Raw genomic sequence first — 23,490 nt, forward strand, 5'->3', positions numbered from 1 at the left:
TGGACATTATTTAATATAACTCCGATTGTATTCGTCTGAAAGAAGAATGTCATATACACCTAGGATGGCTTGAGGGTAAATCATGGGGTAATTTTCATTTTTGGGTGAACTATCCCTTTAAGGGCATTGTGACAAGTCAGTTACTCCCTTGGGAATCTGTAAGAAAGTTGTATCTTCTGTTGTCTGATTTGATCTAATTTCAAGTGCTTATGGAAAGGAAATACCTTCAAGGGAGAAGCGATAAAGCTCATTGGTCAAGTTAGAAACCAGATCACCGGTGGGGCTCATCTCCCGCAGATAGTAAATCCGTTTGATGAAGTCTGTGACCACCGCATTGACCACATCTCCATACTGAACTGAGTCCTTTGGATGCAGCATGCGTTTGTTCAGCACTGTCCGCAGTTTGTACCATTTCTCTCCTTCTCTGTTAAAGAACATATTGTCTTTTCAGAAGGGCAACAATAAGAGTTCATAAGCTTACATAACATCACAGGACTACATAAGCCAAATGCACTTTGGCTGTATAAAATCTCCAGACATGACTAGTCTTACGTAATGTATGTTACAAAACAAACCTGTTAGAGATACCAAACAACTGTATAAAACATTTTTACTCTGTGAAAGGGCCGTAGCCGATGCCTTTCATGTCACGGTACTCTGTCCACAAAGTCATGTCTCCTCTGGAAGGAAACTTCTCATCTTTTCTAAGGAGTTCCTCCAGTAAGTCCACACTGTTTACTGAAATGGCTTGGAAGTTTCCAGCATTCACTTTGTACAAAGGGCCATAAAGCTGTTTTTCATATAACTGGAGAGATGAAAAAACAAGTGGTGAAGAACAAATTAGATGTGCTAGTGAAGAAACATCTGGTTGATTTTGAGATAAATTGCATTTTATCTCTAAATTGTTTCAGAGCAACAAACATCAGACTGAGATCACAACTAATACACTGAATTATTTAAAAGTGTTCAATTATACAAGACAGTTGTTTCCTTGCTATTCAATGTCCTTAAAAGTAAAAACATAGACAGTCTGAATACATAAAGGGAGGCATTAATCATTTACAGTCACACGATAAACAAACTATGGCTGTGGTATCTCTCTCTGTACCTGCAGCTCATGCATGCGATTCAGGTACCGTTTAAAGATCAGTCTGTGCATCATCTCAAAGGTTCTGATCTCTGGGAGGTCAGCCACAGTCTTGAGCTTCCCGTGGCTGTCCTGGACAGTGACAGAAGCAGCAGCATTACCCACTGTCCCTCTCCTGACGTCTGTGGCCACTGTCATGGGCCTCAGAAAACCGAATCTGATCCTTCTTTCTGCAGAGCTCACTAAAAGACGACCAGCCATTATGGAAGTGGAGAGAAGAGTGAGGCAAAACATGATACTGTTTCACATGGGAGGGAGAGGGAGGTGGGGCAAAGCCTCTCTAGTTAACCCTTCACTATCTGCTGTAATTTAATACTGTGTGTGGATTTTTGTTTTAAAAGGTGAAACACCATTATCATGCACATAATGATACTGTAAGAATACTGCCATCAACTGGAACATTTTCTGCTCTTTAAAAATGTCATCATTTACTCAGCCACATGTTGTTTCCAAACCTTTGTCTTTCCTCTGTGGAACACAAAAGCTGCTCTTTTTCATACAATGAAAGTGAATGTTGACCACGGCTATCCCTGTCCTCATACTGTTTTGGAAAACAATAGTGTGAACATTCTACTAAATTTCTCCTTATGTGTTACAACCAAAGCAATAAGGTCAGGCAGGTTTGGAATTACATTAAGGCTGAGGAAACAATGACATTTTGGGTGAACTATCCCTTTAACATTCACCTTTCTTCCAATTCCTACAGGGCATAGTGAACAAATGCAAACAAAAGGTTTTGAACCTTTTCAGAATCACATACCTGTATTTACAATGGCTGTTTTCCTTAAAAGAAATTAGCTGTTTAGTAAAAAAATGTCTTTCAATCACCTAAAAAGTTTAGATAATGTATATAATATTGATGTTATGAACAACAACAACAAGTAAATATTATATTCCACTTTCACAGACATGATTCAGTATACACAAAGCAAATCTCAGGAGAACCGTAATATACTGATCATTCCTGCAAATGAAACTCATGACTGTAAACAATGAGACAGACAATTAGTGCATAATAAATGGTGCATCTGTTGTTGCTTAACCAATAACAGTAACAACAGAAGAAATACACACATTTTTCACAATTCTTTTGGATTTTATTACTCCCGTGTGTGAAAAGCCTTCATCCAGGGGTAAATTTCAAAGAATGATTCATTCATTCTGTTTATCACTCGCCTGTTTGCTCAGTCTGCATCATACAAAAGTCTGTACTGTCTGTGTAGTCTTCACTCCTTCATCTCTGCAATGTTTTTGATGGAGCCAGCCAGGTCTGTCTTGTAGAGCATGAAGTGTCCTTGCACCTGAGCAGCACTGAGCTCTGTGTGTGCTGTCAGTGCTTGCTCGGCGAACCGCTCAGCCCCAGCTGCAGACTCCTGAGGGTAAAACCTCCGGAACATCTGAGTCAGCTGCCAGTGAGAGCAGTGGCCCACATACTGCTTCAGATCAACACGGCCAGGTCGGACAAGAGCCGGATCAAGTCTTCAGCACACAGAGGAGAAAAAAAGAGAAAGGGGAGAAAATAAAACAATACCATGTATAACAACAATAAACACAGGTGATCATGACTATTGGGTACTTACTTAAACATATAAAATATATTTTACGTATTAAATATATGTGACCCTGGACCACAAAACTGTGTCTTTTAAGTCGCTGGGGTATATTTGTAGCAATAGCCAAAAAAACATTGTATGGGTCAAAATTATAGATTTTTCTTTTATGCCAAAAATCATTAGGAAAAGATCACGTTCCATGAAGATATTTTGTAAATTTCCTACTGTAAATATATTAAAACTTAATTTATGATTAGTAATATGCATTGCTAAGAACTTAATTTGGACAACTTGATTCAAAGGTGATTTTCTCAATATTTTGATTTTTTTGCACCCTCAGATTCCAGATATTCAAATAGTTGTATCTCGGCCAAATATTGTCCTATCCTAACAAACCATACATCAATGGAAAGCTTTCAGCTTTCAGATGATGTATAAATCTCAATTTCGAAAAATTGACAATTATGACTGGTTTTGTGGTCCAGGGTCACATATATTATATTGAATTTATATATTAAATATAAAATATAATACACATTTCGATAAATATTCAATTATCTGCTAAAATCTGCTTATCACTATCTTGAACTGTAAAACAAAAGTTTATTACCACTAATCTTCGTTATGTTTATAGAGGCAAAAGGGCAAGATGACAAGGATTTTACATTCCAACTTACATCAAAACAAAAAAGTAATGCACAATGAACAAGCTGCAGTATTGAGCTTTACCTCTCAATGAAATTAGTTGTCATGAACACATTTCGGGCCTCTGAAGATGCCACTCCACCCAGAGCATTGAGAAGTCCACTGAAAGTGAGTCTTCCCATGCCCTGATAGGCCAGTGGAGCTGTGAGAACAAGACAAGGAAGAATAAATGAGATCAACAAGAGCAGAAATATTTCATGGTGCTGTTAATGCCATGGCTAGAGACCAAACTATTATCATAATTAATCACATGTGATTGTAATTACATTATACTCCAAACAGACAGTGAGAGTTCAGAAGCACTGCAGTCTGTAAGACATACTCTCAGTGGGCAGCAGCTCCCGGCTGACGAAGGCTGCATCCACGTCCTCTAGCAGGATGATGCTTTGCTGTGGAGCGACACTCAGCAGGTGGTTGAGGCGATCGTCAGACAGGCTGCGGTCACTGAGACTCATCAGACAGATGCTGTAACCCAGCTCGCCTGCTAATGCAGTTCTGAAATACCACAAGAATGGTAATGGTACTTGGGACTCCAAATTGTACATTTAACTGATTGCTTTCTTGAAGTCATATTATACTTATACTTATTATTTTTAAAAAATGGTTCTTGCACGGCAGTATAAAATTAGCAACATATACTATTGCATTTTGTCTAGTTTGTTTGTTTGTTTATTTATTTTCTTCTTAACGCCATTCCAACATCTATGGCTATATTCATGGCAAGAACCAGTTAATACACAAGTCTGCATTTTGCCTAGTAACAGATTATTAGAGTCAATAAATACATATATACATAATATTATAAGTATATGTAGCACTGTTCATAACTTTGGGGTCTCTAAGATTTGTACTATTTTTAAATAGGTCTCTTATGCTCACCAAGGCTGCATTTATTTGATCCAAAACAAAAACAGTAATAATAGTAATGCTGTGAAATATTAATACTATTTAAAACAACTGTTTCCAATTGTAATATGCTTTAAAATGTTATTTATTTCTGTGATGGCAAAGGTGATTTTCAGCAGCCATTACTCCAGCCTTCAGTGTCACATGACCCTTTAGAAATCATTCTAATATGATGATTTGGTGTTCAAGTTTATTATTACAATCATCTATGTTCAAAACAGTTGTGCTGCTTAATTTTTTTGTGGAAACCATGATACATTTTTTTCCAGGATCCTCTGATGAATAGAAAGTTCAAAAGAATAGCATTTATTTGATACAGAATATAAGAATAACACTTGGTCCTCTCAGATATTTATATTCATATTGTTGTAACTTTGTCTGTCTACTCTGCACCAATCTACACTCTGTATACTTTATCAGACACTATTATTCATAGTAACATCTACTATAAACAAAGAGACTGTGCTTACATGAAGCTGCTCTTTCCACAGCCTGGGGGTCCATACAGCAGATATCCCCTCCTATATGGAATGCCTGATTGAAACATATTCATCAACAAAAAAATTAATTAAAACATAAAACAATCAAAAAAGCAACCCTTTTATTTATTATTATAAAGATTTCACATTACATTAGAGGTGCGCATGCATTTTTTTCCTTATATTTTTAAGTATGAAAAATGCTTTTTTCACCTCTGTCAGTGTACCACTTAGGATTGCCAATGAACTCCTTTACATCATCCACGATCCTCTCCGCCAAACCATTCTCCAGCACTACTGAAGACAGAGGTCGTCTTCGCCTTGGAAACCCGAACGGCCTCCACTCTGCTCCAAGTGCAGTGTACATCACAGTTCGGCCCTCTTCTTGCTTTAAAGCAAGTTCACGTGCTGCACGGACACAGAATCAATCATTAAGACTGCAACATATTTTTGAAAAATTCAGCTGATGGTCTACTATACGTGTGAAATTCACAGCAGGTGCTGACACAACACTGCCGAATGAAGGAAAAATTAATAAAACAAAATCTAGCTGCTCATACCTTCTTGAAGTATGTTGAAGAATATTTGGCGGTCTCTGCCCAGAGCAGTGAAGGTGACGGACTCCCAGGGTGTTCCAGTGTGCCAAGTCCACCATCTGCTTTTCTCTGGTCCTCTCCACTCTGATCCACTTCCTGCCATACCTGAAAACACAAAGCCTCAGTCAGAGACATGGATAACTATGTGCTGGATTGATCTCTGAGAGAAAATCAAATAAGCAGCACATTGAATTTAAAATGTCCAAAGTAACATCACAATATATTCTGATCGTACCAAATGATGTGGTTGCCTGGACTCGGATGGAAGTCAAACTGTGTATGGACTCGTCCACTCTCATGCTGCATGTATGAGGTCTCTACACTCAGATGCTGGGTGTGTTTGGCATGTTTAGTGATCCAGCTTAAGAGCCAGTGATAACTTTTATCTCTGCTTGGGACCTCCAGCGTGATCATGTAATGTCTTCTGAAGAAGATCATGCCGACCTGTGCCCCTTTTCTGGCAACCGCAAGTGCTGTGCCAATACCAACTAGTCCAAATCCTGCCCCAAAGTAAGGGTTGTCCTTAAGGGCTCCAATAAAATCTGACAGGGTCATGATGAAGGTGTCTTCAGGATCTCTTATTCAGTCAGGAAAAGCTTTTTTGTCCCTTCATTGCAATATGCAGCCTACATTCACAGCAGAGGAGGTGAAACCATTTTCATTTTAATTTTGATGAGAGCCTTGAGACTGGTAAAACATTATGGCAAGCTGTCACTGATCAGGTCTATCTTTTTATTTAAATAAATGCAGATTTAAAAAGTCTCTATACTTACGGCAGAGGAAATATCACACCGCATTTTAGCTTAAAGTAAACGAAAAAAAGCGAATAAAATGCAATAAAACACACCCTTTCTACAGTAACCCAGCGTTGTCTCTCATTGATGATTCAACAAATAGTTATTTTGGGTGAGTCGAATCTTTTCCATGACTGATTCCATGAACCGATTCACAAATCAATCATGTTTTAAATTCGCATTATTTTGAATCAGTTCTTTTAGACGAACTGTTCAAAAGAACCGATTCACTCAAATGAAATAAGCAAATCACATGGCGACCTCTGTGTTGTTTCCGTTGTTCAACTGTAGAGCATGTGCTGATTAACTGTAGGGCATATGAAAGGGAAAGAATACAGTTAAAAGAGGAATTAAAATCTGACGGCATTAATTCTATTACATTACAGAATGTGTTAAACAGTTCTCATAAAGGTTATGAAGCTCTTATTAATTTTCTGAAAATAACAAATGTATATAATAAAATATAGGTAGAAGGTTGTTTTTTTTCTTTTTTTGAGAATTAGCATTTCCCTTGATATCAGCGCCTCACACTCCATCCCAGTAGGTGGCGGAATATGCACCAAAAGCTGGTTTGCCAACCGCCATTAAACATCATAAGAAGAAGAAGTTTCCGTTGTTCAGGAAAATAGTTCCGTGTGAATTGTGTTTCACATTAATAGTTCCATTGTGACTGTTTACGACGCAGTCGCGTTATGACACTTTTAGGTATTCTTATAAATAACTGTCTGTAGATTTTGTGTATTTTAAAATGGATTATTCTCCGCTATGTATACTAAATTATGATGTCAGAATTCATTTTCCTCATTTCTAGAAAAATTCTAGAAATGACGCCGCTTACATTGTTTCCATCCACACAAATGAAGGTAATTTCTTATTATATAATTGAAGTCATAATTAATGTGTATTAACATAGTACAGTATTAATGCATTATCATGTTTATTCATCTCTTGATGATGATTATATTCGCGTTGTTTGCTTTAATTGAACACATCTGCTGTTCCTTGAAGATGCGTTGTTTATTTGTTTATCAGAGGAAATGAAACAAGAACCACCGCGCAGGAGGTCCAAAATTTGTTTAATAAAAACATATTTTCTCCAACAAAACATGTTCACTCTTTCAATCTCAAGTCTGGTAATCCAGAAGTCAGTTAATCACATTTTGATCTCCCTGGTGATGCAGAACAGTCGTGTTGCTGCCCTGGGAGACGGAAACACTTAATGGTCCTGATGCTGTAATAGAGTTTTACCCCTCTCTAGAGTTGATTTTATCCCTCACTGACTGATGTCCTGTCGAGTTTGACCCAAACATGCACCAACAAGAGCCTGGATGTGATGCAGAACAACTCAAGCATGTGGAAAATAATGTAGCAGATACACCGGAAGGTAAAATACAACAATACTTACAAAACCATGTTTAATTAATTATATATTCAGTAAGATATAGTCCTTTGGCATGCATGGGTCTCTGGAATATTTGATTTCAATTGGTCAGTTGCTAGACTCACATCTCTCATATCTGTGTCTCCTCCTTAAATAATTACTACTCAGATTAATGTTTCACGTGTATTTATTTGTTTATAAATATAATGTACAATCAGTCAGTCTTTACTGCAAAATAAACCAAGACAGGGTGATCTCTGAAAGAGTTTATGTTGAGATAAGCTGAAAATATTATCCCACTTATATATATTGTATGAGTTTGGCCTGTTTTACAGCTTTGACAGCTTACAGATAATAAGTGTATTATTTTCTATCTGATATAGCTTTGTCTCAGTCGAAGGGGACGGATATGGCTGTGCAACCTAGAAGCAAGAAAAGTAAATCCAAAAAATTGAAAGCATCAACAAAAAAGGGGAAAAAATGTACTACCATTAGCCAAGAAAAGCCTTTATCTAAAGGTAAATATCATGAATGTTAATAGATGTTGTAATTAAAATAATTGTAATCCCAGGTCTGATTTACGGCGTCTTTCTGTTTAGTGGGACATGTTGCAGAGGGCACCGAACACATGTTTCGCACCCACATCTGCTCTGAATGCAGACGCTGCTTCAAGACACGCTCCCATTTGATAGAACACATGCGTATTCATTTTCCTGACCCCAGTCTGCAATGTCCAACCTGTAAACACTACTTCACCAGCAAGAGTAAGCTACGCATCCACATGCTAAGAGAGACGGGACAGAAACTGCACCGCTGTAATCTATGTGAGTATAGAGCGGTGGAACGTAACTCTCTGCGACGACACCTTTCCAGCATGCATGGGCATCAAGAAGATGATGCTCCCAATGGAGAGTTGTTTAAGTGCCCAACTTGCCAAAAGACTTTCAGTCAGAGTCAGGCATTAAAAAGCCATATGAAGTCTCACAATAAGACACAAAATGAACAGCCGTTGCTTTGCTTCAATAAAGGCTGCTCATTTCAGTGTACAGAAAAGAAGCAGCTTCAAAAGCATGTGTTAGATGCTCACCAAATTGAGGCCGTCGAGTGCCATCATCATGCCTGCGGCGCCTTCTTCGGGAGCCTGGAAGACATGGAGAAACATTTCCGCACACATCAGGCTTATCACTGCCCCCACTGTGACTTCTCATGCTCAAATAAGAGCCTTTTTCAGCAGCACAAAAGACAAGGACATCCAGGGAATCAAGAACTGAACTGTAGCTTCTGCCCTTTCTCAACCCTCAACCCTGTGGAGTTCGATCAACATGTTGGTCGCTTTCATGCCAGTGAGAAAACACACCACTGCTCACAATGCAGCTTTGTAACAGCTCACAAAAGAGTCCTGAAAAGACACATGCTGATGCATACTGGTAAGATATTCAGTTGTTCTACTTAGTTCTTATAAGTGTTTATAGGTATAATTCACTCAAAAATGAATATTCGGTCATAATTTTTTCAGTCTTGTTATTTCAGCCTTGTATTATTTCTTTTTTTTTTTTTTTCATGAAAAACTCAAACTTGGATCATGATTGGTTTATACGTCTCTAAAAACCTTCTCAAAAACAACAAAAGTAGTCCATACAACCTGTGTGATATATTCCAAGTATTGTGAAATAATACAGGTTTAGGTATCTTCCCCTCTGCTGTAACTCTCATATAGTTTGTACAAAGCTATAGTTTAGCTGTAGCAAACTTGAGTATAGCAAGTCCCTAAGTATAAATCACCATCTGTTTTCATTCTTTGGAAAAGAGCAGGTTGGACATCTTTGTTTGCATTTCACAGAGGAAAGAAAATTATATAGTGTTTTAAACAACATAACAGTAAATGATGACAAAAGGTTAATTTTTGAATGAACTATTCCTTCAGAATTGCACATTGGCCATAAATAGATGGATAACATTTGTATTTACAGGTGAAAAGCCCCACAAATGTACACTATGTGACTTCAGATGTCGTGATGAGACATACCTTTCACAGCACATGCTGACGCACTCTAATGACAAACAGCACATGTGCTCAGAATGTGGATATGTTACGAAATGGAAACACTACCTCAGTGTCCATATGCGTAAACATGCAGGAGATCTAAGGTACGTACCTTGACTGAAATTAAAATATGATAATAAAAAGAACCATTTCCGTTTACTCACCTGCCTCTCATCTCTCTCAGGTACAAATGTAATCAGTGTCCATATCGTTGCCATCGCATCGACCAGCTGAACAGCCATAAACTCCGTCACCAGGAAAAATCCTTGATCTGTGAGGTGTGTGCATACTCCTGCAAGAGAAAGACTGAACTGCGCAGCCATATGCAGCTCAAGCACTCAGCAAATGCAGATCCACAACCTCCTGTTTACCAGTGCAAGTTTTGCCCTTACACAACAAAGTACCGGCAAGCCCTGCATAGCCACGAAAACTGCAGGCACACCCGGACACGCATGTTCCGCTGCGCACTCTGCCACTACACCACATTTAGCAACACCAGCCTCTTCCTGCACAAAAAGAAATCCCATGGATATGTGCCTGGAGATGTGGGATGGCTTGAGAAATATGCAGAGAAAGAAAAAGAGCAAAGCTCTGCAGATTTGACGCACAACTTTTTCTCCAAAACCACAGTACCTCAGACTTCAAATTCAGAATATAGGGAAGAAACGGTTAATACAAAGGAGTCTAATAGGACTATAGATGATTCAAAAGATATGTCTGTAAATGATAATGAGAATGATGCAATAGCAGCCACTATTGGAGGACCTGAGGAAATGACTTTAGTACAGCAGGCCAGTCTTGATATTGAGTCTGCAAGAGAAGAAGCAAGTAATCTTTCTGTAGGACATCCAACTGATGAAGAACAGTGTGGCTCCCCACTCTTTGCTTCCCAAACCAGCCAGAGTAGCACACAAATGGTATTTGCCGAGACAGTAAATATACATGACACCGCATTTGATTTTGAATCTCACACATTGCATACAGTCCACCAGAACTTCCCACAACTATCAGCTGATGATGATGATGATGATAATGCAGCTTACTGTGAAGAACAAAGTGACTCTGAAGACCTGCCACCGGTGACAGAAACTGAAAGGAGCACGGAGGGTCTTCATCAGGAGAAATGTGTAGAGGCCTCAGCTACTGAGACTCGCTTGCAATTCATGAGAAAACAGGATAAAGACCAGGCTGAAGCCCTTGTACTAGAGGGCAGGGTGCAAATGCTTGTCGTCCAGACACGGGGCAATATGTATCAGTGTAGCCACTGCTCCTATGTGACCAGAAAGCAGGCAGCATTAATCCGGCACCGCAAGTCGTCCTGCCAGGTCATGAAGGCTGGACTACGCTGCCAGGACTGCGGCATGCAGTTTAAACAACAGCGTTCTTTGAACACACACCTCCGGAAGTGCCGGTCACTGCAGAGGCGCAGAAAGAAGTTTGATTTTGCTAGCACTGTAGGTACATCAGGGAGTTGTGTAGGTAGTTCAGGAAGTGATGCATCTATACAGGAACAAAGTGCATCTCTTAAATCAGGATCCCTCACAATGCATCCTGAACTTGTTGATATCACTGATTCTAAAGATTCAAGAGTACAAGGTTCAGCTGAACCTGAAGGCTCACTGTCTCCTACCATAACTGCTGTAGTAAATGAGACTGATTCACTGACAGGCACAACCAAAGGTGGGCAGGCAACTGTTGAGAGTAGAAACAAGCTAGCAGAAGAGGAGTTGGTAAATGATGAGATCTCTGGGTGTACTGAAGATGAGGGTAGGTATACTTGCAGAAAATGTCCTTTCTCATCTGTTAGGAAAGTCACAATAGATCGCCATTGTGCAGCATGCAGTGGAAGCACCCATAAGGTACATCTAGCTGAAACAGGAGAGCAGTTTGAGCAAGAGGCTAATCCTAGTGACTCAGACCATGATCAGGAGGAAGATGGGGCAAATGACTCGGAAAGAGATTCAGGAGAAGAAGAGACCCCTCAAAACCCCAAACCTCGATTCTCATGTCCTAACTGTCCTTTTCTTTGCCACCAAAAGAGAGCTCTAACAAGTCATCAGATAAAGGGCTGTTTAAAACCAGGTGAAATACAGTCTCCACAGTGTTCATTTGTAGCCAAATCGGAAAAATCTCTCAACCATCATATCCTAGGTCACAAGAAAGACAAGGTTACTAGAGGTAAAATATCCGGAAACCTGCAGTGCAATCTTTGCTCCTTCACCTGCAAGCAAGAGCGTTGCCTGGCACAGCATGTTGCTGTGAAGCACGAGGGAGTCCGTCCTCACCAATGCCGCTTCTGTTCATTTAGCACAATCCGTTGGTACCGCTTGGAGGCCCATGAGTCCATGCACACAGGTGTTGGAAGGCATAGCTGTGAACTCTGTGGCCAAACTTTCGGCACTACGTCCAGACTACGCTTGCACCATCAATGCATTCATGACAAACAGGCAACGCACTTCTGCTCGCTTTGTGACTACAGAGCTTATAACCTCAACGACATCAACCGCCACAACTTGAGCTGCCACACTGGTGATCTTAGCTACCATTGCAGCCAATGCAATGCACGTTTCAGCTCCGAAGTTGCCCTGAGGCAGCACTCCAACCGAGCACATCCAGATGCGAACAGCTTGTCTTGCACTCAGTGTAGCTTCACCTGCAGCTGCCAAGCTGCTCTCAAAGCGCATTTGCAGCATGAACATTCGGAAATCAAGACGAAAGATCCTCAAAATGGTACAGAAAAACAAAGCAAGATATCCATCACCCATCAATGCTTGGTTTGTTCCTTCAGCACCCATAAAAAACTCCTGCTGGTCCAGCACATGTTAGATGAACATGAAGATGGACCAGCAGAGGAGAAAACTCTGAAGTGTGATGTCTGTGGTTTCTCTTGCACCCACCAAGTGGTGTTTGACCAACATGTGCGGTCACATGGAGGAACCTGCCTCTTTAAGTGCACTGAATGTGAGTTTTCCACCAGGAACAAACAGAAGATCACTTGGCACATTCGAATCCATACAGGAGAGAAACCTTACCGGTGTGAGAAGTGCAGTTATGCATGTGCTGATCCTTCAAGACTAAAGGTATGAAGAGCTATTATCCAAGATATTGATTGAAGGTTTGGGTATTTGGTTTTTGATGTCCAGTTCTGTTGGTGCTTCCAATTTAATGAATCTCTCTTTATTTTAGTATCATATGAGGATTCACATGGAGGAACGCAAGTATCTCTGCCCAGAATGTGGCTACAAATGCAAATGGGTCAACCAGCTGAAGTATCACATGACAAAACATACAGGTAGCTATGTATGTGTTATATAGTCTTTCGCTAAATGTAAAGTTCCTGCACACCTTGATGTTTATCCTTCTTTCCAACAGGCGCTAAACCGTACGCATGTGAGGACTGTGAGTACTGCACCAACCGTGCTGACGCACTGCGCATCCACCGGGAGACACGCCACAGAGACGTGCGTTCCTTTATATGCGAGAAATGCGGAAAGGCTTTCAAGACGCGCTTCCTCCTCAAAACACACCAGAGAAAGCACAGCGAGGAGCGACCTTATGTGTGCTCCATATGCCAAAGGGCGTTCCGCTGGCCAGCGGGTCTCCGCCATCATTATCTGTCCCACACCAATCAGCTGCCATTTTATTGCCTCCACTGTACATATCGAGCCAAACAGAAATTTCAGGTTGTGAAGCACCTTCAGAGACATCACCCAGACTTGCCAGTCCAAGATGGTGTGGGCAAAGACCAAGAGGCCTCTAGTATGGGTACACAAAAGACCTGGATTAGGGAAGAGGAAGAAAGACAAGAAAAAGGGGGGGACATGTAGCTGTGTTTCTGTATGCATTTCAGTTGACATTCCTTCATCTTATGAAAGTATTACATAACATAACCCTCATTCAAACCACAATGAATAAACATTTTTACAATATATTTATGCCTGTTATTCCTGTTTATTCCTTTAAATAGCATTTTCCAAAGATAACAATATTTACCTGGGCAAGTACATACATAATGAGAATATAAGAATCATTTACTTTGAACACTTGGTTATTTATAAAAGGCACTTAACCATGCTCAGTTACATTAATTCAGATAATGTACAACCTTAAGGATGCATTCTGCCATGACTATATAACCTTAAAAAAAAAATGCATTTGATTTTTTGATTAACAGTACACTCAGTATTGCATAGATACTAAACAACTAAAAAATACAACTAATAACAACTAAAAATAAAATTTGCTTTTACGGAAAAGGCTTTTCTGCACCATTCTTGGAGGTCTATTTTGACAACAAGGCACTACTAACACCATGCAACTACAGTACTATAGAGGTACTCTTAAAAAATAATCATAGTTGCTATACTTTTTTGTTTTAATGCAAGGATTAGTGATTAAATAATGTTTTGGTTTGTTCATGTGATTGCCAGCATTTGAATTTTAAACAAAGCACAAGATAAAATGTTTTCTTTACCTTTTTACAGCAAACTACAGATTTGTCTGAGAAATATTTAAGCATTGTAAATAAAACTACTAGAATTGTGAACACGTATAATTACAGCTCTGTGATTTTGATATGAACATAGATGGAGGATGGATGGATACTCGTTCCGTCTTTGGACAACAGATGCACATGACGATATCCTGTAAAAAAGAAGCTTTTTGTTATTTGCAAGAAAGCCAATTAATTTTCAATGATTTAGAATATAGGCCTAAAGACACTGGGTCTCATACACTAATAATAATACTAGTAATGTAATGTAATATGTTTCAACTGGTTCTAAATTTTTATCTTAAATTAAAAAATAAAGAGAGTACAGGGTTATTGATGAATGAGGATTTCTGTGTGGAAACATTCATACACAGGCTGTGTTTGCATGGTTATTGAATAAGACCCAGTTTTTTTAACTTTATATTATTATAGGCCTACCTGGTTGAATATTGGTAAAAGGTATAGTGTATTGCCCTATGAAGTCATTCCTTGATGCTTTATCATAATCTTCAACTACAAAATGCACCAGTGCCAGCTCAGGGGTGTGGATTGTGAACTGCAATGTTTCATTCCAGTGTGGGTTGAATCCTGTCCAGATGAAAAAAGTAGAAAAATCACTGCAAACAGCAGGACATAAATAGGATTCCTATGGTTTGTAAATTAGGGAAACTTGTCATCATAACAGGTCATGTCTGTTTCCACATTATTAAAGTTACAAACAAATACTGCATTATGCACAATTTCCATTTGTCTCTCTTGTAGTAATTTGGCAACACTTCAGTCCATTTAATTTTCATTTCCTCACCATTGTTGTCAATGTATTTGGTCTCCTGTTTGGCTTGATCCAAAGGAACGCCATAAATTTCCACCCTTACCAGGGGGTCTACAATGGACCATTCTTTTTGCTTTACTTTAGGGAGCTGTTGTCCACTAATAACCTAAAAAGAGATGAAAACAGAAAGAATCAACAAATAAAATCATGAAAATAAACTTGCAGAGGGAACACAAACATTGTTCAATACCTTAACATAGAACAGTAGAGGGTGGTAATCATCACGTTCCTCAGGATTTTCAGGATCAAAGAGTCTCTCTCTTTTGCAAAGGATCTCAGGTTTTAGGATGTAGCCACTGCAGCCATTCTGAGTAAACAACCCATCATTAAGATCCATTTCCATCCCTGCTGACTGGAAGTTTAATGCCACTATGAATCAAAAACACATTAAAGTAAATACGCTGGCCACTTTACAACACATTAGCTGTGTTTCCCTGTTCCTCTTTACATAGAGTGTTTTTATGTCTGCCATGCTCACATTCTTCCATTTTGTAGTACTGACATAATGGTGTGAAATGCAATATCTACCATACTAACCAATCTGGCATCCCATGTTCCACATGTCTACTGGAGAGTAATTTGATGAATCTGTCCTCATTCCACTTGGATACACTCTTGTCAGCTGCCTGGTGTTATGCAGCACAAAATCTGAACCTAACAGACAAAAAAATTAGAATTCCTAATACAAAAATGTAATTATTCTTACAACATGGTATAATTTCAATTTCGATCACTTTTTTTTTTTTTTTTTTTTAGATTTTATATAGAAAGGAAAAAACAAAAAGCTGCTTAAATAATCATTTGGTGTTCCACAGAAAAAATTACAGCATACAGGTTTGGAATAATATGAGGTTAAAATATATCCAAACTATCCTTTTAAAAAGAATTTCTAACCTGCTTCTTTTGAATATTTATGGGCTTTAGACTCAGAGAACGATGACATCTCATTAGACTTAGCAGAGGTGCGGGAATGCTCAAAGCTGTGGAAATGTACACTCTTACAGAACATTAGGTCTGAGAGCTCCTTGCATAGATTTTGCTTCGATTTCTACATGGGGCAAAAGCAAACAATCAAAAACAATGTTAAACAAAGGGGTGGAAAACACTGACTGACCTTTTCCTCAGTTTCTCAATATTTCCACTGGTACCTTGCCATTTGTTGGCGGACTGTCCTTATTTATTTCTGCTGCCTCGTCCTCATCGCTGACTTCACCTGTGGGGTTCTCTGACTCGTTTTCAATCTTCTTCCCTTTTAACAAGATTTTCCTCTTAAGTGCCTGAAAGAAATGACGCAACAAATAGACCTGCTTGACATTCCTAATAATATACTATTATATAATATAGAATTTTTAACAATTTAGAAATAAAATAGGCTATATAAACACTTAGGTTCAAAGTGAAAATGTTTCTATTTTGCATTTTTCTTATTTATAAAAAAATAATAATTTTCAATAAAAATTATATTATCTGCACAACAATCAAAGTAAGAAGAAGTTGCAAAATTTGCATTGTACAAACATTATTTTTATTTTGAGATTTAAATGAGAAAATGCCAAACTCAATTTGGTCTCAGACTTTTGGACCCCACAGATATTTAAAAAATCAATATCCTATAGTAGGTGATATGGATCTGTTGTCTTTATACGTGACCATAAGTGAAGTGACATGTGGAAAGTACAATAATAATGAAAGTACAATGACTATAAGACAATAGAATATTTTAAGATCCATGGCAGTCATCTATGTTTTTCAAAAAGAAGTCATTAAGAGCAGATAAGTTAAGTGCACCACTATCTATAAGGCACTGAATAGCTCACCTCTGGGGATGGCAGTTCGCTGGAGACTCCATCTACTGTGTTCGTGAGTAGCATATCACCCAGAATGTCTCTGAAATATAGAGCCATGACTTCCTGTTGCTCTATGCTGCAGTGGTTTTCAATGGACACAATGAGTGGATACTCAGATGCCTAAAAGTAGGAAAGACGGTAACATTTATTAATACATCTGGAAGTAGATTATTATGTATCTGTGCAACAATATTATATACCATTAATAGACATTAATATCAATCATGCAAACAACAAAGTAAATAATTATTAATAGATATTAATTTTAATATTGATTTTTGAAATATAGAGCACCTTGAAGGCATAATTTGCTATAGTAGTAATCACATCTTTGAGGAGAATCTTAGATGTCAGTGTGTGTCCATGATAAACTACCGGCTCCCCATTCGATCCATTCCAGCAGTCCACCTCTACACACCTGCAGCCTCGTTTCAGTGCCCTTCAGAGGTTCAACCCAGCACAAATAAACAACCACTGTCATGAACACAAAGAACAAAATGTAATGCATTCAACTAGGCCAGAGATGCCCAAACCAGGACCCACGGGCCAAAGTTGGCCTGTGATGACCGTTGATTTGGCCTGTCGTTCCATACCACAAGAGGTAAAAAAAGAGACATGTGTTTCATTATTCTGAAGTGTTACAAAAATAATTTTTATGTAACATAGTTGGATATAATACTCTATCTGGGCATCTCACAGCTATAGACGGTTTCAAATTCTATTATTGACCAGAAATATTATTACATGCATGAGAGATGTTACTACTTACATGCTCATAAAATCCTTTTCCGCAAAAGATATCATTAAAGATCTGTGAAATCAAGTAGACACATGGCTGTATTACCATAAACAGGCAGAACTCACTGGATGTAGGCCTCAACGCTGCTTGGTCCTTTTAGCTGGTCCTCCATCAGATAAGTGTTGTGTGATGAGGAGATGTAATAGTGGGCGAGAGGTTGGCTCATGTCCTGAAAAAGGTCCTGCCGCTCTGGATTGAAGATGGATCCCTCAGGAGACGTCAGGTACATTAGTAACCCATCGACTGACATCATGTGATTCATTCTGGCTGTACCATAAGACAAAATGAAACATCTGTTCAATCTTCAATCATTACTTAGTAATTGTTATGAGTAAAGGACCACTTCACTGTTGCCCATGCAGCGATCTAGATTAAGAGCTCAACTACTCCATTATTAAAAGAACATCCAAATAAAATAAGGCGAATAAAATAATTTTTCAATGAAATTTTTAACCCTCAACTCTTATATCTAAAGCAAGGGTCTTCAACAGGGAGTATATGATCCCTAAAGGGTCTACCATTCACTGCTCAGTCTCAAAATGTTTTTTTTTAAAGAATAAAAAAAAAAAAATGAATTAAGCTATATAAACACTATATTAAGCTACCTCCAAGCAAAGCAAAAGTTAAGAAGTTCAGCTAAATATTTAATTGTGCCTACCACATTAAAGGGGTCATATGATGCTGCTAAAAATAACATTATTTTGTGTATTTGGTGTAATGAAATGTGTTTATGCGGTTTAAGGTTAAAAAAACACATTATTTTCCACATACTGTACATTATTGTTTCTCCTCTATGCCCCGCCTTTCTGAAACGCGTTGATTTTTACAAAGCTCATCGGTCTGAAAAGCAAGGTGTGCTGTGATTGGCCATCTATTCAGTGCGTTATGATTGGCCGAAAACCTCAAGCGTGTGACGGAAATGTTATGCCCCTACCATATTGTGATGATGCCCTGTCAGGCCGGAGCGATGATTCAAAAACATGAAAACCCATTATAAACGAGGCATTCGTTGCATCCAGTGGGGACATAATTACGGATTATAATGACCTACTCTACACTGCCCAAAAAACTTGCTTTAAATATATAAAATATAAAAACTATTTAAATATAAAAACCGTACTTACAGTCTTTGAGTCATAACAGCTGGCATTGTAGTCTACTCTACCAGGATCAGGAAACAGTCCTCCATAAAATGTGCTGCACACATCTGAATATTTGGGTTGAAGTGTTCTGGAACAGTGTTGTAAATACAACTTAACCACTGATTTCTAGTCGTGTCCATTTTTGGAAGGCCAAACAAAGTAGTTTCGCTTTCACAATGAAACACAGCGTCACACACGGTGGCCTAGAGTGAGCGGCGGCGGCCTAGAGTGAGCAGAGGCCGGGGGCTAGAGTGAGGAACGGCCGGAGGGCTAGTGTGAACAGAGGCGGCGGATTCGACGAAGGAGTGTCCAGCGTGCTTGCGGCAACCACATGTGACGACCCCGGGCTGGACTCCGCTTTGTCCACGGTGAAAGCCGATCCAGAACTTTTATAAAGAATATCTCTTTGGATTTGAGACTTTAGTCTTTGCAACTGTACAGATCTTCTTTATGCACCAAGAGCTTGTAACACTCCAAAGAGAAAGGAAAAATTGAAATCGCATCATATGACCCCTTTAAAATGTATAAATAAAACTGATCAGAATTAATTATACATTCATACATATATCACAAAAATTATAACTGAAGAGTGTAGTATAGTTGTTGATGGAGGATCATTACCTGTGTCTGAAGGCTCATAGCGATCAATCAGCTGAAGGGCGTGTTCATAACTGCCCTCCCCCTCTAGCTGCTCCTCTCTCAGGAACTCCTCCAGATCACACTGGGACAGACTCTTTCCATCACTGGAGTAATCCTGGAATAAATCCAGCACCTCTGTTCTCTCAGTAAGCATTTTATAAAACTCCACAAACTCCTGATCCTCCAGGGTTCCTGACTCAGACTTATCTGCCATCTGTGAGAAAAGGTCAACAAATGACAATGAGGTACAACATGGTGAAAATGTATGATCCAAAATCACATAAGCCACTCATAATTACCATAAAAAGACAGCATGCATGTTCTTCATTCATGTCCACGTTCATAATTTTCAGTAATTTTTTTGCCTCCTTAAAATTAATTCTACCATCCTTGTTTAGATCTGCTTTCAAAAACCAGTCTGAGATCCATCTGAGTGGAATGGTTTAGGTTGATAATTTAAGTTGATAGTCAACAGCTGGATTTCATGAATCTATCTATCTATCTATCTATCTATCTATCTATCTGTCTATCTATCTACCCGTCCATCTGTCCTTTTATCATTCCATCCGTCTGTCTGTCCATCCATCCATCTAACCTTTTCTTGATATTTTAACATGTAGTTCTGAAAAGCTACTTTAAAAGGGGCAGAAATGAAGATTTTCTTAACAAGGATACTGGTCAAGTTTGGTGCTCTCATCCATGTTCTCCATGTTCTCCATGAGGGCTCTGATGCCCTGAATCCAGGCCTGAGCTTCCTTTGCTGAATCAGCCACCAGGTCCAGGTTTCCTCTACGGCCGCGAAACACCAGAGTGAAACAGCGGACAGCGGGAAACTCATCAGCCACACTAAGGAGCGCCTCGGACTGATGTCCCTCACGAACAACCTCCACATCACTGATGGAGACTGAAAAAAACGCAAAGACAATATAAGCTTTTGTTTTTGTTTAGAGCACTTCTTCTTAGTTTTCAAAAAATGTGAACTAGAGCTTGAAAAGGCAAGCTTCATTATTATTAATTCTTCATGCTTTCTATTGTTCATAGGGAAGCAAACGAGCTCTGGACTTCCAACTACTGTCATATCAGATCTACTTCCCTCCTGACATACCTACTAATAGTACTCACCACAAATGCCACTAATATAGGGTACTCCTTTTGGATTTGATTCAAAATTACCTTGAAGTACAATCAATAACTGCTGATACTTCAAGACCTTTATTTTCTATGCAATTGCTAATGGATTGATCACAAATAAGACGTTTTGTTTTGGCAGTCCATACATATTTTCTTAAATAAATCAGTCATTTTTATCCCATCTTCGATCAATTATACACATTTTTTATAACTAGACCTGAACTAACATGATTACTGAAGCATTTAAACAAAAACATCAGCTCAATAAGTGCGTACAGGTAGAATAAGAGTTTAGTGCCCAGCTGGATTTATATGCGATAGTCTTGCAGTCCTCCTGAAGTTTGTAGTGCCGCTGACGCTTCCAACTACGAGACCTCACTTTGCGCAGAAACATGCCTGCTTTCATGGCTTCAAGGTTTTGATGACCCTGTTCATCTGCCAGAGAATGAGAAATGGCCTTTAGCAATATTCAGAAACACCAAGCTTATTTTAAACACAAACACACACACAGGATGACTTACAGCATGTTTGAGGTGATTCCATTTTCTATTAGTTCACCTTTTCTGCAGACACAAATGAAGATTAATGTATCACCATCTCATCACGATCATGTTTTGTCCCGCTCCCGCCCGCATAAAAGTAATCTATATAGATTATAGATCAAAGAAATTTACATGAAAAGGTTCTGTAACATCTCCTAAGCTCCACAACTTCCCAACATAAACACTATAACCGATAAAATATTTGTTATTTAGGCTAAGCATCAACATTCACAAACCACTGTTATTCTGTTAAAAATAACAGTGGTTTGTGAATGTTGATACTTAAGCAAGCCTGGGCTGCTGCGTGCATGGTTTGGCATTGCAGAATGCGAGCAGCGCACTTCCTTAATTATCACTAAAAGCTGACATCTCAGTTAATCACAATCTCATAAAGCTCTGTTATAACACAATAAATATATGCACAATTAATCTTTCAGTGTCTACACTTCGTGTGTTAAAATGAGAGGACGCAATTTCAGCACTGCGGTGAGTAGATTCTTACTTAATCACCTCTGATTGGCCATTGCGTTCCAGAAATCAACAGCTGAGTCTGTGATTGGCTACATTGCGCAACCCTTTAAACACGTGTTATAAATAGAAACTATGCCTAGCTTGCGCATGTCAATCATTTTAATGTTAATATTAGTTGTTCTTCTTGCTTTTGTGCAACAGATAAATAACAATTTGTATGTTTTAGACACTTTATGTTTAGATACTTTCTATTTTGCGGGAGTCCCGCGAATCATTTTATTCTCCCGCATCCCGCACACACACGAGTCTCTTCCCGCCCGCACCCGTACCCGCACTCGCCCCATCAAGAGTTGTCCCGCGCTGCACCTTGTTGCGTTGAGTCCCGCGAGTGCAGGTCTATAGTTTGAGGTAGTGATAGTAGCTTCTTGACGGGACGCCATCACCATACTTTTGGAAGGGACGTTTTGGATTATAGTGAATTGGTACTGTAGTATTGTATGTTATTGACAACTGGAGGTTGTCTGAGTTGTTCGTGCTAGAGAAGTCAAATTAGTTTTGTAGTAGGATTAGTAAGATGTATTCGTATTGAGAATTTCCATGACACTCCTTATGCACTATGATGAAACGAGCTCAAAGCTTTTTTTGTCAGTGAAATCCCAGACATGCCAAATAAAATCTAGAAATAGGCTGATGATTGCATAACCATTGTAGCCTATTTTACAATGGGGAGACAACTTTCTAGTTAATTTCTCCAAAGGAAATGGAGAATGCCTGTTCATTCAGACAGAAGTAAAGCGGTGCAGTCAGGCCAGTCATGAGTCATGGAGATCCACAAGATCCTCTGCTGGCATCATCTGTATGTTCTGTTATATCCCAAGTGGATAAAGTAGAATCTAATTTTGCGCTTTCCAGCCATTATTTGGTATGAAATAAATGGATATTGTATAGCATTACCAGACTTCACTTTGATTTGAACCCTAAATGAGGCCATTAGCCCAAAAAAGGGGGGGGGGGTCTTCTAAATGTGCCTTTACACAATCCTAAAATATTGCAGTAGTTACAGAGTCTTAGTGCAAATGAAGACCATATTATGCTCTAATGTGAGCCCCTAATAATAGTAAATGCTGACAAAGTAATGCTGTAAACACACAGCAAATAGAGACTGGAGAGGGCTGCAGACTAAAGCAAAATACTGAGGAGTGACACAGAAAAAGAGGATAAAGAGAACTCACCGGATTAAAGGATGTCTGATGAACTGACATCTGGTGGAACTGAAAGAGCTACTCGGGGAGGATGGGCTCTGCTGTGTCTTTGGCTGCTGTGTGCGAAGGACTGTGAAAACAGAGCTGCAGTCCAGGCTCCTTCCACTGTGATGTACAGCCAGCCTCCTTCTTACACCCCTTCCTCTACCTCATTCCTTCCTAGACACTCCCACGTTTCCTTTTTTTCCCCTGCCTTATTAGATGCAATAGTCTGTGTTTGCTCCTGCAAAAATTACAGCAAAAATAATTTTCATAAAAAAATAATTCTACATTAAATACAGAAAAATTAGAAACAGTCTATGTTATAAACAATTCATGAATTTTAAACAATTTTACACCAAATAAAATATTAAAAGTCTACATATAATATTACACAAAAGACACAATTTGTACAATGTACATTACAATAAATAAATTAATTATAGAATTATAAATACACAGAATTATGCACAATATGCACAGCCTTGAGGGACACTCCCTTAACAGTTTATTCCAATTTGTACAATGTACATTACAATAAATAAATTAATTATAGAATTATAAATAGACAGAATTATGCACAATATGCACAGCCTTGAGGGACACTCCCTTGACAGTTTATTCCTAATGTCAGTCCATACTTGAATTATAAACCTATTTAGACAGCCAAGCATACTAAATCACCAGGATATACAGAATGGTGAAGTCTTTACCAAGCACAACATACATTTACATTTATATTTACATAA

General features: G+C 38.8%; 4 protein-coding genes and 1 pseudogene across 5 annotated transcripts in view; 2 read left to right on the forward strand and 3 right to left on the reverse strand.

The window, feature by feature from the left end:
• The window catches only part of LOC107660657 (zinc finger protein 142-like), a 12,861-nt gene extending 12,729 nt beyond the window's left edge, over positions 1-132 (forward strand). Inside the window, exon 8 of the mRNA XM_016450045.1 lies at positions 123-132. Within this exon, the coding sequence (XP_016305531.1) occupies positions 123-132 (10 nt within the window). The remainder of the gene's footprint in view (positions 1-122) is intronic.
• LOC107660658 (sterol 26-hydroxylase, mitochondrial-like) lies at positions 82-1,348 on the reverse strand. The gene is made up of 3 exons (XM_016450046.1): positions 1,109-1,348; positions 615-805; positions 82-424 (listed from the first exon to the last, which is right to left on the reverse strand). Exons 1-3 carry the CDS (start codon positions 1,346-1,348, stop codon positions 208-210), a joined length of 648 nt encoding a protein of 215 aa, XP_016305532.1. The 3' UTR covers positions 82-207.
• Positions 1,349-2,176: 828 nt separating this feature from the next.
• On the reverse strand, positions 2,177-6,142 carry LOC107660630 (mitochondrial chaperone BCS1-like; annotated as a pseudogene).
• Positions 6,143-6,818: 676 nt separating this feature from the next.
• On the forward strand, positions 6,819-13,897 carry LOC107660628 (zinc finger protein 142-like). Of its 2 annotated transcripts, XM_016449996.1 has the most exons (9): positions 6,819-6,885; positions 6,992-7,043; positions 7,439-7,564; positions 7,945-8,079; positions 8,161-8,988; positions 9,532-9,709; positions 9,790-12,685; positions 12,792-12,897; positions 12,978-13,897. In XM_016449996.1, exons 3-9 carry the CDS (start codon positions 7,489-7,491, stop codon positions 13,430-13,432), a joined length of 4,674 nt encoding a protein of 1,557 aa, XP_016305482.1. In that variant the 5' UTR covers positions 6,819-6,885; positions 6,992-7,043; positions 7,439-7,488; the 3' UTR covers positions 13,433-13,897. The 2 variants fall into 2 exon arrangements, with proteins under 2 accessions (XP_016305482.1, XP_016305481.1); XM_016449995.1 differs by having other exon boundaries at positions 6,855-7,043.
• A 39-nt stretch (positions 13,898-13,936) lies between these two features.
• On the reverse strand, positions 13,937-22,865 carry LOC107660629 (1-phosphatidylinositol 4,5-bisphosphate phosphodiesterase delta-4-like). The gene is made up of 16 exons (XM_016449997.1): positions 22,733-22,865; positions 21,009-21,050; positions 20,764-20,922; positions 20,032-20,260; positions 19,656-19,785; positions 19,339-19,570; positions 17,641-17,842; positions 17,071-17,215; positions 16,747-16,896; positions 16,078-16,206; positions 15,824-15,977; positions 15,467-15,583; positions 15,120-15,298; positions 14,903-15,035; positions 14,536-14,685; positions 13,937-14,249 (listed from the first exon to the last, which is right to left on the reverse strand). Exons 2-16 carry the CDS (start codon positions 21,028-21,030, stop codon positions 14,161-14,163), a joined length of 2,220 nt encoding a protein of 739 aa, XP_016305483.1. The 5' UTR covers positions 21,031-21,050; positions 22,733-22,865; the 3' UTR covers positions 13,937-14,160.
• Positions 22,866-23,490: the final 625 nt, after the last annotated feature.

The sequence above is a fragment of the Sinocyclocheilus anshuiensis genome, unplaced genomic scaffold (genome assembly GCF_001515605.1).
Source record: "Sinocyclocheilus anshuiensis isolate Anshui unplaced genomic scaffold, SAMN03320099.WGS_v1.1 scaffold627, whole genome shotgun sequence".
Classification (NCBI taxonomy): Eukaryota; Metazoa; Chordata; class Actinopteri; order Cypriniformes; family Cyprinidae; genus Sinocyclocheilus; species Sinocyclocheilus anshuiensis.

Coding starts and splice junctions, on each gene's coding strand:
- LOC107660658 (XM_016450046.1), bottom strand. CDS start 1,348: ATGGCTGGTCGTCTTTTAGTGAGCTCTGCAGAAAGAAGGATCAGATTC. Junction 806..1,108: donor ATCGCATGCATGAGCTGCAG/GTACAGAGAGAG, acceptor TCATCTCTCCAG/TTATATGAAAAACAGCTTTA. Junction 425..614: donor GGCTACGGCCCTTTCACAGA/GTAAAAATGTTT, acceptor GTTCTTTAACAG/AGAAGGAGAGAAATGGTACA.
- LOC107660628 (XM_016449996.1), top strand. CDS start 7,489: ATGCACCAACAAGAGCCTGGATGTGATGCAGAACAACTCAAGCATGTG. Junction 9,710..9,789: donor AAACATGCAGGAGATCTAAG/GTACGTACCTTG, acceptor CATCTCTCTCAG/GTACAAATGTAATCAGTGTC. Junction 12,898..12,977: donor TCACATGACAAAACATACAG/GTAGCTATGTAT, acceptor TCTTTCCAACAG/GCGCTAAACCGTACGCATGT.
- LOC107660629 (XM_016449997.1), bottom strand. CDS start 21,030: ATGGAATCACCTCAAACATGCT. Junction 19,571..19,655: donor ATGCATGCTGTCTTTTTATG/GTAATTATGAGT, acceptor CTTTTCTCACAG/ATGGCAGATAAGTCTGAGTC. Junction 14,250..14,535: donor TTTTACCAATATTCAACCAG/GTAGGCCTATAA, acceptor TCTTTTTTACAG/GATATCGTCATGTGCATCTG.